Source organism: Nyctibius grandis, chromosome 1 (genome assembly GCF_013368605.1).
Source record: "Nyctibius grandis isolate bNycGra1 chromosome 1, bNycGra1.pri, whole genome shotgun sequence".
NCBI classification, from domain to species: domain Eukaryota; kingdom Metazoa; phylum Chordata; class Aves; order Nyctibiiformes; family Nyctibiidae; genus Nyctibius; species Nyctibius grandis.
Window position 1 is genome coordinate 39,160,179 of NC_090658.1, and position 18,375 is coordinate 39,178,553.

General features: G+C 39.1%; 1 protein-coding gene across 1 annotated transcript in view; it reads right to left on the reverse strand.

Moving 5' to 3' along the window:
• The window catches only part of PRKD3 (protein kinase D3), a 48,119-nt gene that overhangs the window by 23,197 nt on the left and 6,547 nt on the right, over positions 1–18,375 (reverse strand). The window contains 5 exon segments of the mRNA XM_068405614.1: positions 1,865–2,054; positions 5,193–5,350; positions 6,065–6,125; positions 6,127–6,197; positions 7,911–8,049. Of these exon segments, the coding sequence (XP_068261715.1) occupies positions 1,865–2,054; positions 5,193–5,350; positions 6,065–6,125; positions 6,127–6,197; positions 7,911–8,049 (619 nt within the window).

Consider the following 18,375-nt stretch of genomic DNA (forward strand, 5'->3'; position numbering starts at 1 on the left):
TCCTAGAAGACCAATGAACTATCCTTTCTATAGCAGTGTTTTCAGTCCATATGACAGAATATGGTTACTTCACTAATTTGAAGGGGGCTGGAAGAAACAGAAACATTTCAAATCCTACCAGGGAACTAGAAAGACTAAGAGTGAGTCAATCCTAATAAATTAAACTACATCCAGAAACATTCTTGGGTACTGCAATGCAACTCTCTAGTCTGTAAACAGTTAGAAACATCCCCTAGCATGCTTTTGGCCCACAGCATTAGCACAATCCCAAACAGTTCCCAGGACCTGTTCATAAATCAGAGCATCCCATTAAATTGTTCCCAACAGGCAGTCTGCGTACAGCCACCCAGGCTGGGATACTAAGAAAACTTAATGAGCATGGGTCATTTTGTCCCAGTTGACCTCAGTGTCCAGGAATGTTCCTGGGCACGTTTAATTTATTACCACAAATATGGCCTTATCATCCCAAAGATCATCCTCAGAGTCCGAGTAGAAGTCTCGACGAATTCAAGAAATCCAGGGCTCTTACGAGTACTCAGGAACATGGGACTGCTGAAAGACCCCAAGCTTTGGGAATGTGCACAAGGAAGTCAGTGGAAAACCCTAAGAATCTCTAGGAGAAAGCAGTATGAAAATATTTTGATTGTTTGATATCAATTCCTGATATATTAAAAATATGTATAGGATCATACGCCATAAATGGAGGCCTACTAATACACTTATTTCTGTCCTGTGCATATACATAATATTGCTCCAGGCTTGTTTTCCATACATAATTGTTATTTTTATCCAATGTCATTCACTTCCCTGAAACTGATGTGGCAGCCCCACTTGTTCAGCTAGATATACAGTCACAACAAATGCTATGGTCAGTAGCATTTATATGTTAAAACTGCAAAGCACCTTTTTCAGGCTTCATTATTTAGGTATTACATGTATCAAAGAGACACACTGACTGAAAAAAAAAAAAAAAAAAAAAAATCAAAAACAGTCCAGGATGCAGACTTCAGACTACAAAGACTGCAAATTAATAAAAACAGAAATGAAAGATAAAACTACTTCCTTACTTACATGAGACAGCAGTATTTTTAGTCAAAAGAAAGTTAACACAGCTGTAAGCTTACAATTCTAGCTGTCCCCTACTAAAGAAAATTGAAAACGTATTAAGCGACCTCTTTCAAAATGCTGATCTTTGGTACTCACGTTTGACAAACTCACATGAGAGAAATGGAAAGTCCTTTCCATATTAACGTTTATGATTCATCACTACAGTTTTCTTTCCTGCACCAAAGCTGACACATCTGCACTATCCAGCAATAAAGAGCCAGAAGAAGACCACAATGTCATTAGTTATGCCCTGAGAACTGCATGGAAGAGTCTGGGAATTGAAGTCATGCATCTTAACATACGCTACATAAAAACCATGCAGCTGACGAAGCCTAAGCTAGCTCAGGAAAGGCACCTACCCATATAAAATTTTTCCAAAAGATAATAACCCATATTCTGTACTAGAATAATATAACGAAAACTTACAAATTCTTTAGCGATGAGTCTAGAAGACAGACATTGAACAAAGGGAAGTATTTCCCATTTTTATTAATTTAGAGTTATCCTTCTAGAATGAAGGTGTTTCCAATCTACATGTGATTAAACCTTATTTTTCAGAAAAACGTACAATGCACAGTCTACTAAAATGAAAGTGAGGGCTCCTGTACTCCTCTCAAAAATATGCAATTTTTCAAAAATTATACTGCCCCATTTTGCAGTATACAACCTTCTGGCAATCAAAACGTAAGTTGAAATCAGTTTTAAACACAAGACCTTTACTGAAATTTATCAATGCAGCAGAAAATTAAATGTTTACCTTTACACTGCATTCCTTGGCGAAAAAGGCCCTTGAGCAGCCGTTTGCAATACTGGCATATGGTGGGACGAGTGTAAGAGTGAACAGCAAAGGTGTGCGGAACCTTCACTCTGCAAAGCACCATCTTTTCCATCCAGATGGGACGGCCACTCCAGGAAGGAATCCTTTTACTAGGCTCTGGGCAGCAGCGCTGAAATAAAGAAGGTACACGTGATTTGCACCGAAATAGATCTACAGCCATGACTTTGAAAAGTCGTGGCAGTCAGATGAAGCCTCTGGTGACTCGAAAAAGGGAAACATTGCACCCATTTTTAAAAAAGGGTAGAAAGGAGGACCATGGGAGCTACCGACCTGTCAGCCTCACCTCTGTGCCTGGGAAGATCATGGAACAGATCCTCCTAGAAGTTATGCTAAGGCACATGGAGGACAGGGGGGTGATTCAAGACAGTCAGCTTGGCTTCACCAAGGGCAAGTCCTGCCTGACCAACCTCGTGGCCTTCTATGATGGAGTGACTACATCAGTGGACAAGGGAAGAGCTACAGATGTCTTCTATCTGGACTTCTGTAAGGCCTTTGACACGGTCCCCCACAATATCCTTCTCTTTAAATTGGAGAGATATGGACTTCATGGGTGGACTGTTCGGCAGATGAGGAACTGGTTGGATGGTCACATCCAGAGGGTAGTGGTCAATGGCTCAATGTCCAGATGGAGATCAGTGACAAGTGGTGTCCCTCTGGGGTCCATACTGTGACCAGTACTGTTTGATATCTTCATCAATGACATAGACAGTGAGACTGAGTGCACCCTCAGCAAGTTTGCAGATGACACCAAGATGAGTGGTGCAGTTGACAAGCCTGAGGGATGGGATGCCATCCAGAGGGACCTGGACAGGCTTGAGAAGTGGGCCCATGTGAACCTCATGAGGTTCAACAAGGCCAAGTGCAAGGTCCTGCACCTGAGTCAAGGCAACTCTTCGTATCAATACAGGCTGGGGGATGAAGGGATTGAGAGCAGCCCTGCCAAGAAGGACCTGGGGGTACTAGTGGATGAAAAGCTGGACATGAGCCAGCAATGTATGCTTGTAGCCCAGAAAGCCAACTGTATCCTGGACTGCATCAAAAGAAGCGTGGCCAGCGGTCAAGGGAGCTGATTCTGTCCCTCTACTCTGCTCTGGTGCAGACCCCCACCTGGAGTACTGCGTCCAGCTCTGGGGCCCCCAGCACAGGAAAGACATGGAGCTGTTGAGAAGGATCCAGAGGAGGGCCACAAAAATGATCAGAGGGATGGAACAGCTCTCCTATAAGGAAAGGCTGAGAGAGTTGGGGTTGTTCAGCCTGGAGAAGAGAAGGCACTGGGGAGACCTCACTGTGGTCTTTCAGTACTTAAAGGGGGCCTGTGAGAAAGATAGGGACAAACTTGTTAGCAGCGTCTGTAGTGATAGGACAAGGGATAATGGTTTTAAACTAAAAGAGGGTAGATTTAGACTAGATACAAGGAAGAAATTATTTATTGTGAGGGTGGGGAGACACTGGAACAGGTTGCCCAGTGAGGTGGTAGATGCCCCATCCCTGGAAACATTCAAGGTCAGGTTGGATGAGGCTCTGAGCAACCTGATCTAGTTGAAGATGTCCCTGCTCATTGCAGGAGGGTTGGACTAGATGACCTTTAAAGGTCCCTTCCAACCCAAACTAGTCTGTGATTCTACGTTAGAGTGGGAGAATACAGAAAAAAGTCAGTGGGGCTGAGAGAGAGGTGAGGGCTCAGAAAGTAATTGAAGAAAGCAACCTGGCCAAGAAGCTTTAAGAGGACATTCTGGTATCGTAAACAAACCAAGAAAACACCAGATGGAAAAGCCTTGCAGAGAGCAGGAAAGTATGTATGAATCTCTATTTTCACAGAAGCTGAAATGCTAAAAATTCACTCTTACGACTTTTTTTTTTAAGCAACCTGGCACGGTTCACAGACAGCAAAGACAGACCCCCGTAGAGGCGATAAAATGGAAAACACTGGAGATATGCAAACCAAAATCCAATCACTACCTCAAGCTATCAGTTTCAAAAAGCAAAGTATGGCATGCCTGGATAGTTTACTAAGTTAGACAAAAATATTTAGAATATTAAAAAATAGTTTTGGAAATTAAACCCCCGCAAAAATATTTGAAGTTAAGTTAAAACAAAAACTTTGGCAATTAAAACAAAAAAGGCATTGAGTATCACACTGAACATTCAGCATGATAAACTTAGTTACCTGCATCTACAGAAAAATGTAAAGGAACATGGTCTTGTACATCTGACCTAATGCATTTTAAGACAGCTGACAGATGAACAGCAAATATGATAATATACTACTGATCAACTAAGCCAAATATTCAAAATCAGATAGCAAACAAGAGGTGTCAAAGAGGTGCTAAACACGCATGTAGAAATCATAAAGTTAAATTCTGTGACAGGAGAAACGGTTACAATTCTATGTTCACTAAATAAATCTTACCAATAGTTATGAACATCAGCATAAATATTTTTCATGACTCAAGACTAGGCTTTGTAGCCTCTAGCTAAATAGAATACGTTCTTGAACTAGACAATCTATACAATCTATATTTTAAACTATGGCAAGAATTGTTATACTGTAAAGTAATAGAATTGGTAATTAGGAAAGGCTAAGTGTTGAAAGGACTGCTTTTACCCCACAGTGAAAGCAGCAATGAAACAAATGGATTTAATCACTGCCTGTCCTGTCTTATGATCCCAATATAGTTGTAGTATAATCAATAACCTCTCAACAATCATCATAACCATTATAACAAAGAACTATTATGGATGACGTTTTTAACTGTAAGCCCTTCATCCCCTACACCCTCCTTGATAGGGCTTGGTTTCTTTTAGACAAACTCTGTGAAAAGCTTAACAGCGTATCAGGAACACTCTCCTCTCCCAGCACAAAAGCTTACACTTTGTACTGCTTTAACCAAGTAACTGTTCTATACTGACCGTACTTACGGAATGAATCTGGATTACAAAGAAGGCAAGGTGTTTTATCATGCCTGAAACCAAAGTTCTCGAAGTTCATATAACCATGAGTGACAAGCTAATAACAAAATTATACATAAAAGTTATAATTTACTTCCCATTTCATTTCTCACAGTAATAACAGTTATCAGTAAGTGTCACAGTCTAAGACTCACCAGATTTAAAAACGAACTAAAACCAATCATAATGGTTAACTCCACTCTCTCGTAGTCATTATGAGCCCGTTGCAACACTACCTAGCTCCCTAGAGGTTAAAGGATTCAAAAACAGAAATTGTTTCCCCTTTCACATTACATACTTCTTCAGAGGCAGAGGATGTGTATTCGGCTTGTGCTGGTCTTGGAACTGAAAGCCCTGCTCCTGGTAAAGACACGTTAGACAGACGCCTCTTTCTCACTCCACTGCAGTTATTTGGAATCTTGAAGGCACATCGCTTATGGTAGTTTAACCCACAACCTGAAAGAGAAGGTTTTTTAGACAAAACAAAACTCCCAACGTTCAAAGTAACAAAAATAGTACTAATATTTTGATAAAGCAGTTAAAAAGATCATTCAGGAAAATAGTAAAGGCAGAACCAGACTGTTCTGTTAAATTCTCTTATTTCAGTGTTCTTGATGCGATTCATAGAAAACGACCTTTTTTGCACTCCTTGCTACAATACTGGTCTCCAGTAAGCCCAGCTCTAGAAACAAGGTCTGAGACTCCGAAGCAGCTGAACTCCCTTCTCTCTTCTCCCCCCACCAGAAGGCTTTCATCACTCGCTCACTTTGCAGCACAAGAGCCAAGGAGAAGCCAGCGAGCAGGCAGCATCAGTACCTGACAGCAGGCTGCAGAGTGCTCCACAGCCAGCTGGATGAAGGCCATAAGGAAAGGGATTCCCCTTTGGGAGTCTCTCCAAAGTATGTGCTCCTTGTGCAAAGAACACGCTTGTAAGCTAACTATTTTTTTTTTTCCAAGTGGGAAACAAGAACACTTCTTAAGTCATTTGCCCAAGGTCACACACAGTTTGCGTTAAAGCCAGGAACAGAGCTCGGGTTTCCTGATGCCCCTTCCAACTCTATGACATGTTACATTTATCACATGCTCACGTATCGAACAAGATATAATTTCTTCTTCCTCATCTTAAATAGTTATACACACACAAAAATACACTAAGAATCACAGACTTACCTTCACATTTTAATCCTTGTCGTACCAAACCCCAAAGCATCTCTCCGCAGTAGTCACAAAAAAGTAGGAGCCTTGTAGGAATGCACATAAAGTGCATGAGGACGAATCTGGAAATCTTCAACTGTAGCCAAAGCTTTTAAAAAATTGCAGTAAGTTATGGTTCTTGCCACAGGATCAACAAGGATTTATGGAAAGAATATGTTGTTTTAAAAATGGCATACTCAAAGAACACTAATGAGCTGTTTAGATATGGGCATTTTACTGTATACCATTTAAATATGCATTTAGAAGATTACATAGTTTTCAGTAAGCTTTTTTATTGAGGAAAAAATCCATTGGATTCTGCAGGCTAATGGCCACAGCTAATCAAAAGTATGAGTCAATGCTGAAAACCTCACTAAGTTGAGAAGGCAAATACAAGCTTTGCTAAGATCAGTTTAACAGTAAACATTTGAAAGAGCAACTTAATTTTCAAGCTGTTTTGTAACCTACAAAATTTTCAAGCAAAGGACAGTTCTATAGGTTAGATTTTAATATTCTAAAGGACTTTTTCAGTAAAAGCTTGTTAGATTGAATTTTGTGTGTATCAAAACAGAACTGTAGATAGTTTCCATGGAACACTGGAAACTTCACTAGTAATGTTCTTTTTCTTAAACAAGCATAGATATTTTTAAATTAATTTTTTGTCCTGTTTCTTTGGAACGTAAAAAAAAAAGTGGTATTTTACACCATCATTACCTTGCCCTGACAGCTACTATTCTTTGATCAAATAAGAACTAACACTTCAGATTCAGATTCTCATGGCTCAGTTTTACAATCCTACTGAAAGATTTACATGTCTTGAAAATGCCTTGGTTTCTTGTGGTCTGTCTGTTTATAAGGAAACTGCCAGAAATTGTCAAGAAGAGGCACACACGACAAATTTTCAAAACACACCATTCACCAGAAGCAATGAAAAGCTCAGACCAAGATGATCAACTACTGAACACCCTAGACATACCTAGAACAGTAGATCCTGAAATGCAGCCAAGGAATTAAGCCTTATGACTCTGGAAATCATACTTTATTGATCCAATTTGCAAATCTAATCCCATGACAGCCAAGAGATGTCTTTCTAGAATGTAACCTCAGTTTGGCACTTAGTCGCCAAAGTCTTAAAGAACTGCTTGATACTAGTCCAGCTTTTATTTGTAGTTTAACTACAGCTGGCTTTTGGTTGAATTCAACAGGGTATTGATGAAACACATATAATTCAAATCATTTAAGAGTTTGGGGGTTTTTTTTGTCCTCATTACTGAAGAGTACTACAGGTTAATAACCACCACTCTAAGGACTGTATCATTTAGAAGAAACTGTTTTCAAGCAGTACAATAATCCTTAAGAGTCTATCCTTATAGGTATGATTCAGCAACTACATTTATATGAAGCCTTTTAGCAGTATAAATCATCAATGGCAAAAGTCACAGAACAAAAAGACAGATCTTAGCAAAAGAAACCCAATGACAAGGTTGGAAGAGGAAATTCTGAACCCTACCTGCATTTCAGCTTCAACAGTTATAATAATAAACTTATATTATTATAATTATAAATCCATACTCTGATAATGCAGATTTATTTATAATAATAAACCTGAAGAAAACTAAAACATGACAATGAAACAATAACAAAACTGAGTACTGAAGCATCATTACCACTTGGATTTTCTTGGAAACCTCTACCCTAAAAACAGTGACCCAGTATGAGATTTAAGTTAAAGAGCTCAAACATGATAATAATGTTCCATAAACTCCTATTTTCTTTTAATCTACTGAATAAAACACTGTTCCACTGTTACAACAATACCTACCAGAGAGTACAACCTCAACAAGATCTCCCTCATGTATCTCTTCTGCTGATGTAATTCGTTGCAAAATATTATCTGAGTTCAGGTCATGACGGAAGAGGAGAATTTTGTCATACATGCCAAAGAAACCACACTCTGGGAACTGCAATAAAAAGCAAACTCTAAATTAACACATGGTCTTTGATAATCCTATCCATAAATGTTTTTAATAACAGCTACAGAACTGGAGTGTTTTAAGTGTTCCATGGAAACAAAATTAATCTGCTTATTTTTGAGGAACTGAAGGATTTTCTGAACTGTAGTATAAAAAGGTAAAAAACCCCCAAACACATCAAAAAACACCACATCAAAATAAAACATATAAAACCCATCAATATCAACTTCTTCCCTGTTCCCCCCTACCAACAGTGACATTTTTCAAACCTGAAAAGAAAAAACTTTAGGGTTCTTGTTTCTTTGGGTTTTTTCTCTCTCAGACCTGCATAATCAGTCTGGCATATGAAAGCAACGCAGATCTTTCTAACTCAGATACCACCACCTGTAACCCTTATTTCACAGACATTCTGGTCAGGCCGTATTCAGCTCAAGACACTCCAGCAGCACCTGCCACACTTTTCTTAAGGGCCAAGCCAAGAGAGGCTCCATGTCATTGTTCTACAACAGTTTAGATCTGCAGTTGTAAAAGGAAAACTCGATTCCCCACAAGGACAGAAGATAATATTGCAAATCCATATGGGGAATAGATACCCTAAGTAACACACCATTTTTCCATGACACTTCACTGAAAATAGCTTTCTTATTCTGTATTTTCCCAACTCTTCAAAATATTGTCAAGTGTGAGTAAAACTTCTTCAAATGAAAAGCTTAAAAGTAAACAGAGTTCACACAAAAAAAGAACAGGAACAGACCCTGGAGAGGAATGAGCACCAATCAACCAGCTCCTTTGGCCTTTTTGTTTAAACCAGAATTCAAACTCGAGGTAGGAACACACATACAGAAGTTCTCCACAGAAGAAAACAGGAATAATAAGGGAAAAAATATGGAAAAGCACACAGCAAACTTACAATTAATTAGGTAACACACTACAGTTTGGTAATTTAGATCTTGCACAGTCAATAAGTAACAGGGTCTAAATTGCATGAAGCTTGTGGTCTATTAATTGTACTTAACTGAAGTAGTCAAAGACTTGTTTCTACCAAATCAAAGACACAATGAAGGTATCTGTCACGCCCATTGTTTTCACACTCCCTTCCCACTCAGAGAGAAAATAATTTCCTATTTCCGGTAGCAATTTTTATCCGAAATATTAAGTTGGCCTTCTCTGTTTTGGTGGGCACACCCTACACATTTACATTACGCATAACACTGAAGAATCCCCATGCTCTGGAAAGCATACCATCTACTTGGACAGTCACAAAGAGAGGCAGAATTTGTTGCCGTTCAACCCATGTAAAGCAAAAGATGGACCTGACAAAATTATACTGACACCAGTAGATATTTAATCTGCAGCACTAAGAAACTGATTTACTGGGCTGATGCCAAAGCAGCAGCCTGCTTCCTCTGTCTCCCAACTCACTCTTAGGCTCCCTACATAAATTTGATACTTTCTTGTACTCTCTACAGTAGTCATGATGGTACACATATGACAGTAGCATTATATTCCCCTAAACCAGATGCTTTTTATACATTTGCACAACAAAATGCTATAGCTTAAAATCCCTTAGGTCATCTGGAATTACCTGTAAGAACTCCTCTCTTATCATACTTTATTTCAGTATACTCATCTGCTGATTCATCTTGATAAATAGCAAATATCCATGAATACTCTGAAAAATATATTTTTCCAATCTCCCAAACATTATTTGTATTACGAAAGCAAATAAAAAGCTTGAGAATTAGCTGCACTGCCCAAATATATGTCTCGGTAGCTCTGCAAGTATGCACAGGACTTGACTTTATATTCAGAACACGCATAGATACAGAATGCCAGTAATTCTTCCAAGGGAACTGACAGTTCATACCTGAAACAGTGCAGAAGCCTGCGTTAGCCTTAACTCAAAATTCCACTGTGCCTCAATTAACAATAAAACAAGTTATACTTACATTTTTTAATAAGTGCTGTGAGGTTTTATTCCTTGATACTATATACACTGTTTAGCCAGATATCGCATCTTAATGCTAGTATCAACAAGAGGAAGCTACCACATCAATGCTACAATCAATTGTATCCTCAAGATGACTTCTATTTATCAATTTATCAATTGCATCATGCTGCTGAAAAACTTAATTCCAACAAAGGGGAGAGAAAATCAACGTGAATATGGTATGTATCTGCCTGCAGATACAACACTTTTTATTAATGCTGATATTAATTTCAGCTGCTAGGAGGGACAAATGATGATTCAGAGAATCAGTGTGAACTATTGCCTCTTTGTATTAAGTTCACAGAACCACCTAAAAACCACAGATTTTAAGGAACTTTAAGATATTTCACAGGTTTAAGTTTCCTTCTTTTGATAAAGTTGTCTTTGTTTCTCTTTTTTTCATTCTTTGAGACCATAAATCTATCATGCAGCTGCCAGAACATCCCCACACATAATTCCTCACCCCAATAACCAGAAGCCACATAATGACACACCAAGAAGCACTTATTTTAAATGCTATGACCATACATAATCTGCATGTGCCATTTACCCATTCTCATGTACAAATCTCGGGTTTATTAAAATTTTAAACATACCACATTAATTTTGGTGACTAAAAAGCATTAGCTGACACAATAAACAAAAATTACAGGGGAATACTCAAATCCTCTTTGTGACAGCCAAGCGTAATCATTAAAAATATGAGACATTACATTCCTTAGAAAGCAGCATCAACATTCATTCCAGAGTTTGTAAATAACAGTATAATGCCTATAATTAAGATTTGGTTTTCAAATAAATTCCAGACAAAGGCTAAATTAATTTCTATGGAATAAAAGTATTGTAAAAAAAGCAAAATAATCTATTATAGATTGTTAGAACAGTTGGCACCAACATTCTCATTTGGTTCTATGTTAATTAAATTAACCTTTTAAGCTGTGTATCATGAACACTTATGATACTGTAGTGACACATTTTACTGCGCTCTTCTCTCAAAAGAAGTAAACATACACACAGATGAAATGACTGTGAAACGTTGCCTGTTTTTCTAACTGTAATATTTAACCTCATAAAAGATAAGTCCGCTATTTACAAGCTTCAGCTTGATCAGTGGCTTCCAGACTAAGACACAGAATCACAAGCCTAGGACTAACAAGACTAACAATAATCTACACTAGTACTTATTGCAAGTCTATCATTAAGCACAGACTCTGTATACAGTTTCTACAGATGCATGTGACAGACTTCACTCAGGACACATTTTTCTATGCATTGTGCATGCCTAATATCCATTTCTGAAACAATAATTACAAAAATTAAGAGAGTTAGAATAGGACATAACCCGATCATTAGTACTACAGAGTTGCAGTTGCTACAAGGTTTTCCTGAATCCACAACAGGGACACACATAGCTGAGGAACCTTGCAACAGCTCCCTTAACTCTCCTGCCTGTTAGGTTAGGTGCTTGTCTGCATGCCCACAGAGGAACAACACAGGTGGGGCAGCCCATGTAATACCCTGCCCGGCTCCTCCTGGGCCCATCAGCCCACCAAAGGCCCATCTCCACATGCCAGAGGAGCAGAGGCACAAGGGCAGGTGAGGAACCCAAATTAAGGACTCCAAGGAAAGGATACCCTGTCCAGGCCCCTCCCAGGTTTGTCACAGGAGAGCCTCAGCCCCAGTTTCCAGCCATAAAACCCATCAAGCTAAGTCAACACTAGAGCACCTTTTGGACCGAGAGGGGTTGCTGCCCAATGGTATGGGACACATCATAAGATGCTGGGGAATTAGGATTGTACGAGACTTATTATGGGATGTTTATGGAAGGAACCAAAGGCAAGGAAAAAGGTGATTCAGGAAGGAACAAACATGGGGAAAAAATAGAGGGATAACATGATAAAAAAGGCTGGTCACCTGTAAACAGGGGCTGGTCAGAACAATTGTCTGGCTATGCCCTGTGCCTGATCAGCACTATCTGTACTATTTTTTCACTAAATTCCTTTTCTAACTATTTTCCTGGATGATGTGTTCTCATTCTAAGCACATGTGTGTGTATGGGGCATCTGAGTGTCAGCAACTGGAGCCAGACCACAGGCCAGAGGACCCACATCTCTGTGGTGCCAGTGACCAAAGAAATCAGAGTGACTGAAATCAAGAGCCAACAACTAGAGTGGGAATTCAGCCCCAGTAGCTTGAATATCCAGGTGCCAGCAACTGGAAATACCAAGATCCAGGGGCTGCTACTGGGCAGAGAGTGCCGAAGCCCAGCTGCTGGAGACATCCACTTTTTTTTGGTTGGTTTTGTGTGTGTGTGTGTTCCCACTAATAGAACTCCATCCTGAACCACCAGAGAAGGGTACAGTATGAGACCATTGCTGCTGTTTGTGTTCATGTGAGTGGTCTGTGTGTCTGCCTGTGTCGATCTGTGTACACATACTATCTGTTGTACAGCTGTGCCCAAGCGCCTGTGCCTATTGGGAATACGTGGTCAGTCTGGCTACTGGTTGGACCTGGGGCATAGAGTTGCAGCTGCCTTGCCTCTGCCAGGAGCTTGTCAGATTCAATTGTCCCTCACAAAGCTTTTCAAGTTTGATGAACAAGTCCTGCCCTTTCCTTGCACACCCCCCAGCCCCCACCATGATTCCCCCATTATAAAAGAACAGACCCTAAACACAAAGATGCCTTTCTGACCGCTCCTTTCCACACGCTTCAGCTCAGATTACTCTCCACTGCCCCCACTACGGTCCTGCACACCCAAGCAATGGAAGTGCTGGCAGGCTGCCCTCTGCATGGCCAGCCCTGATGAGCTGCAGGTGGCCCGTCAGAGCCCATGTCTAAGGCACTCAGCCAGGCTTCGATGGGGGGAGCTGTGCAAGCAGCTTGGCTCCTCACAGCCGTGCAGCGCCCTGCTCTCTCTTCCGCTCCTCGGTACATTGGGGAATACAGCATTCCTTGCTAGCACCTTAGCCAGAAGGCTATGTGCAGACTGCTGGCCAAGAATAACCTCATCGATTAACAGGGTTTTTATTTCAAGTGGTATCTTTTAACAGAATTTTTACGCAAAGCTTAAAATATGTTCAAGTTGTACACTACCAAATTTTTCTCTCTTGTACTGCAGCAAAGTACAGCTTTTACAGTGTTCCTTATGCTCATTAACATGAAGCTGTTAAGGAAGAACACTATCCAGCTCCTTTGAAGTGTTAAGAGCTCATAATTTAAACTTGAAAACAAGACTCAAAGCAGAATTTTTTAAAGCCTGTTTTATCTTACGGGATTATACAGCTATTACTTTCCTGCATAAAAGCCCAAAGTATCTGCACAGTGACTCAGAACACATAAACTGCTAATCCCAGTATTACTATGTTTCCTAAAAGCAAAAAGGAGGCTGTTTCCAGTTTAACAGTTCCAAAAGAGCATCTAACTACAGGAAATCACTTGCGGGAAGTCTACGTATGTGACAGACTGGGCCAAAATTAATCTCTGGTACACCAATATCATCAATTTACATAAAGAATGTATGCAATCCTTTGTACTTGGGTGGTACGAGCACAAGTAACGCTACTAGTGCATTACTGCAGTTACACTGAGGACAAACAATTGGTGTTATCTAGAATGCTCAGACTGTAAGTATTACAGTATGTCTAGTTTTAATTGATAGTGCATTAAACCATTCTTTTTACCCAGAAGAACTCAATATACAGCAGCCAGTATTGCCGGAGCGAAACACAACTGAGGCTTCTTTCTATCTTGGCAGGAACTGAAAAATCCCTCTACTTCAAGTTCCAGGACTTACTTTACAAAGTTCTGGCCCAGTCGCCAAGAATTCACACTAGGGAAAAGCGTAGGCGGATATTGTTTCAAGGTCCAATATCTCATGACCCATCATAACTCAAAACAAATGCTTCAAACCACTGAAAGTTAATTCCAAAGTCTAATGGTGTAAAACGCCCATTACCTTGGAAAGTTCTCTTCGTTCACTGAAATCACTCCAATCTATTATCCTACACCCCTACCCAGGTATTTACTCCCACTCTTTAGAAACGTGTGACAAATCACATTATCACACAGACAATTAACTTCAAACATGTTGCATTAGATCTTTCCCTCACAGATGCCTCAGTACAGACATACTTGGACTACTGCTTGGCTAGGTTTTCCAGCATACAAACTTATTACTATACTGGAAATGCTAATCTGTCCCACATATACCAGCTCTGTGCCCCCAGTACTCCCCAGCTCCCATCTTCTCACAGGCACATTTGCTTCTCATGCCTGAACTCTATTACTCTGCTGCCTTATTTAGCTCATACGAAGAAAGCGGATGACAAGTCAAGAACGCAGACCAACAGGGGGAAAACCAAATTTGAGCACAGCTGATGAATACAAAACATGATTGGCATTATTTTAGAGCCATTCAAAAATAAGCACCATGAACTATTACAAGCTTAACCTGCAGAAAAACCCAGAAGGACAGTTGCAGTACTGTTACCTATTTATTACACCAAATTAAGTTGTTACTGCAAGAGTTGTACAGATCCATTTGTAATACGGATGGCTTGTAATACAATCCTTGTAATATGGTTCTTTTACTTCCCAATATTTTATTAGTAAAACATCTGTTAACACTTGAGAAATCATATTAAGCTTCAAGTCAACACCTGTGCCACAATTTAAGTTAGATAGCCATTACCACAACAGTGTCCAAACCTTTGTAAGAAAGCTCATTCATTCCACATGTTTTGGTCTTTTCACAACATGACAATTTAAAGTATTTTAAAATAAACACTTTTTTCCCCTTCAGCAGCCCTCAATGAAGAGCTAGCTCTCCCAACTACTTTAATTCAGCCCCATTAAAACTTGAGTTCTTAGGTATATGAGTAATACACGTATACAGTTAATTGTCACTTGGTTAGAAAATTCTACAGATATATTGTGCGTTCTTCATGTCAGGCTTTTTCCCCCCCTGATTATCAAAGCAAAATGTTTGAACACATCTCATCTCCCTCCCCGCCATGCCTCAGTCTACTTCATCTTCAAAGGAAACTGGCTAGTTTTCCAAACAATCCAAGGACTTCCAATTATTGAAAATTAAATCCCACCTAGTCTAATTAAAATAATAGGCAGGACTATCAAAAAAGTGCATATACACTGGTAAGATCACATTCTATTCAAATTATTGACCAGTGAATACAATATACCAGGACTACAACATTTATAAAAATAATGAAAGTATGAAACTACAGAAACAGTAGAAAGACTCACAAGTAGGTGTAACATGCAAAATTTAACTCCTTTTAAACACAGCTATACTTCCAGTGATTGTGTTCTCAACACCTTACACAGTTCAGAGTCTTGAAGAAACAAAATATGAGTGTGTACATGGTAAGTACCTGTGTAAGTGGCTATTGACAGATTAAGGCAAATCAAAACAGCATAAAGTGGCAGGAAACAATCAGAGAATTCACACTAGTAAGAAAGCATAAGTACTGTTGGGAGAGGAAACAATATTTAAGGTAAACAATGACACCTTAAGGACTCTGCCTGTAGAGAGAAAGATGACCAAAAAAAACAACATGGAAAAAAATAGCCAAAAAAAATAAGATGAAAGAATGAAGAACCACAAAGCAAGTCAGTAATCAAGTAGAAATGAGATTGTACACAATCATGAATTTGCAGTTGAAAGACAGTGATCATGTTAGGAGGAAGAAAAATTAAGACCACAAAAATACTACTGCTAGCAAAAGCAAAGACACCAAACACACAAGAGTTACAGGAATCAAGATGAAACCAACAGGTGCTAGATAAGGGTTTCAAGCCTATATGTAAGCAAGACAATTTTGAGACTACTTTGAAGAAAGAAATTAAAAAAGAAATGTACTACATATGGAATTCAGCAATAGCAGAATTGTAAACATTGTTGGTGGAGGAGGTATAAGAACAAACCTGAAACAGGCAGGCCACCGAAGGAAAAACTGCTTTTGGAGGTGAACTAAATAAGACACAATATAGACCAAAAAATACTAAGCTGGATCAAGTTTGATAAGAAAAAGATAAATAGACAGGAAACAAGTACAGCAAACATGAATGAAACAGTGGAAATATATCAGGGCAGAGAAAGAAGAGGAAGAGAGCAAGAAAGGAAGTTTGGTTTGCTTTTTTTTTTTTCTTTTTTCAATTTAAGACATATGAGAGCACCATGTTATGAAAATACAGAAGAAAAATACGAGCGCGCTTTGTTAATCAGTAAGACATACGAAATACCCCTTTGACTTTGCTAAGTGGTCACCATTTGGGTGGGTTCAGCGAAGTGGAAAAAGAAAAACTGGTTTGGAAGATTAAGAAACAGATTGTATGGGTAAACAGTGTATCAGTACTCAAGTCAAAGAGAAGGCAACAGAAAGGATCACAAGAATTTCAGGCAAACACCCTAAGGTAGGAGGGCAATTGGCCTCTTTCAGAGCAAAATGTAGCAAAGCCATTGGAGAAAAAGTATGTAAAGAAGGAGGATGCTGAGTATGACTGAAAATGAAAAGGATTAAGGACAGGTTTGTAGATGAAAAAGGTAGATAGGGGAAGTTTCAGAATCATGAAAGTAAAGATTCATAAGTTTCAGAAAAAAAGTTATGATAAATCTTGCAGGTACTGATACTATACAAGCAATAGCACAGAACAATCAAATGTTTTTCATTTACAGCTATTAGTTTAACTAGAGCAAAATAAATAAGCTAGAACAAAGCCTTTATAGCATGCTGTTCTACCTAATTCTCAGTTTGCAGGCAGTGGAGCATCACCACATGCGAGTTTCTAGTTTTAAGCTAGTAAGCCCTATGTTCTACTTCATGTCCTCTCATGTGAGAAATGAAGAAACAGTATTTAAACACAAAACAGGATTAAGAACTTGCCTCTGTAATATCTGATCATTGTGCAAGGACACACACTGTCCATCTGCAACTTTGCTACACATTTTTCTGCTTCTAAACACACTCCCTCTATTCCAGCAGTCATATCTGTTCATGCTTTGGTTCCTCTTCAGACTCCACCTGAGAACTGTATGTCTGGTACTTTAATATACAGCAATCCAGATAAGGAATGAACACAGAAGATAGACAGATTGAGACTATAACCAAGAATCTTTTGAAGCATCCCTATAAAGTCTAAAGTTTGTTTTTTCTGATGACTTCTATTAAGCATTCCAATATACAACACCTCTAACATAGCACTCCCTGATTTAACTTGAAACTTTTTTTAAAGTTTTTGCTCCACTCCTTATGTTTAGAACATTTTTAACAGAGCTAAGAGACACGTCAAATATTTGCATTAATCATCTCACTCTCCTTGCAGACATGTCTCTTCAGTTTCAGTTCTGCTGATGCTACTTTTAATTACCCTTCTGCAAAACCTGAACAAGCTACACCAAACGGCAGTGTCTGAAGCAGGAACCACAGCTGACCATCAACAATACAGCAAGACTGGCAATACAGAAAGCGCCATGAAAACACATTAGGTAAACACAGTACTTGTTTCCTAACTAAACTGCTCTCCCACACAGGCTTTTGCAGGAGTTTCCACCCCCCGCAGTTGATTAATTTCCCCTGAAAGAAATAAAGGTACAGCATAAGTTATTTTTCTGAAAACTTCTGAGGATGCTATAATTACTTTTATAAAGGTTAAAATCCAGCCTCCTCAGAGATCTGCTGTAAGTCCTAATCAACATTTTTGATACTGTAATTGTAGCCTGCAATAGTTAGGCGGGCAGTTCAAGCTCCCAAACAAATGAGGAAGACTACCTGAAACTTTTTTTTGTTCCAGATACACAGACAAATACAAGGCTAAAATGTGATTTAAAAGCACTATTAAAATAAGTAAGGAAAGTTCCACTTAATTCTAGTAAAGATACCCATCAAATAAGAAGAAAAGCTATAAATGATTCCAAGTAAAAAAATATATGACTCCTTTTTCATTAAAGAAGTACAACAGTAAATAGATACTGCTAACTACAGAACTATCACAAGAACGAACTATACAGTACCCTGAAGTTGACAGCCAGAAACCAGTCAAGAAAAGACAGTTTAAGCAGGCTGTGGACTGCCAAAGGAAAGGGAAGTTTTAACACTGTTGAATCTCAAAGGCATACCCAGCAGCTTCAAAGCTTTCAACTGGAACAAATAGCCAGCCATATGCATGACAGTACACAGAGGAACACAGTTTGCAATTTTTACATAAACACAAAATGATCTATCTATTAATACTAGAATATTTAATATGCTTGCAATAGTCACCAGATCTAAAAAAAAAAAAAGTCACAGCAGGACATACTGCTGTCA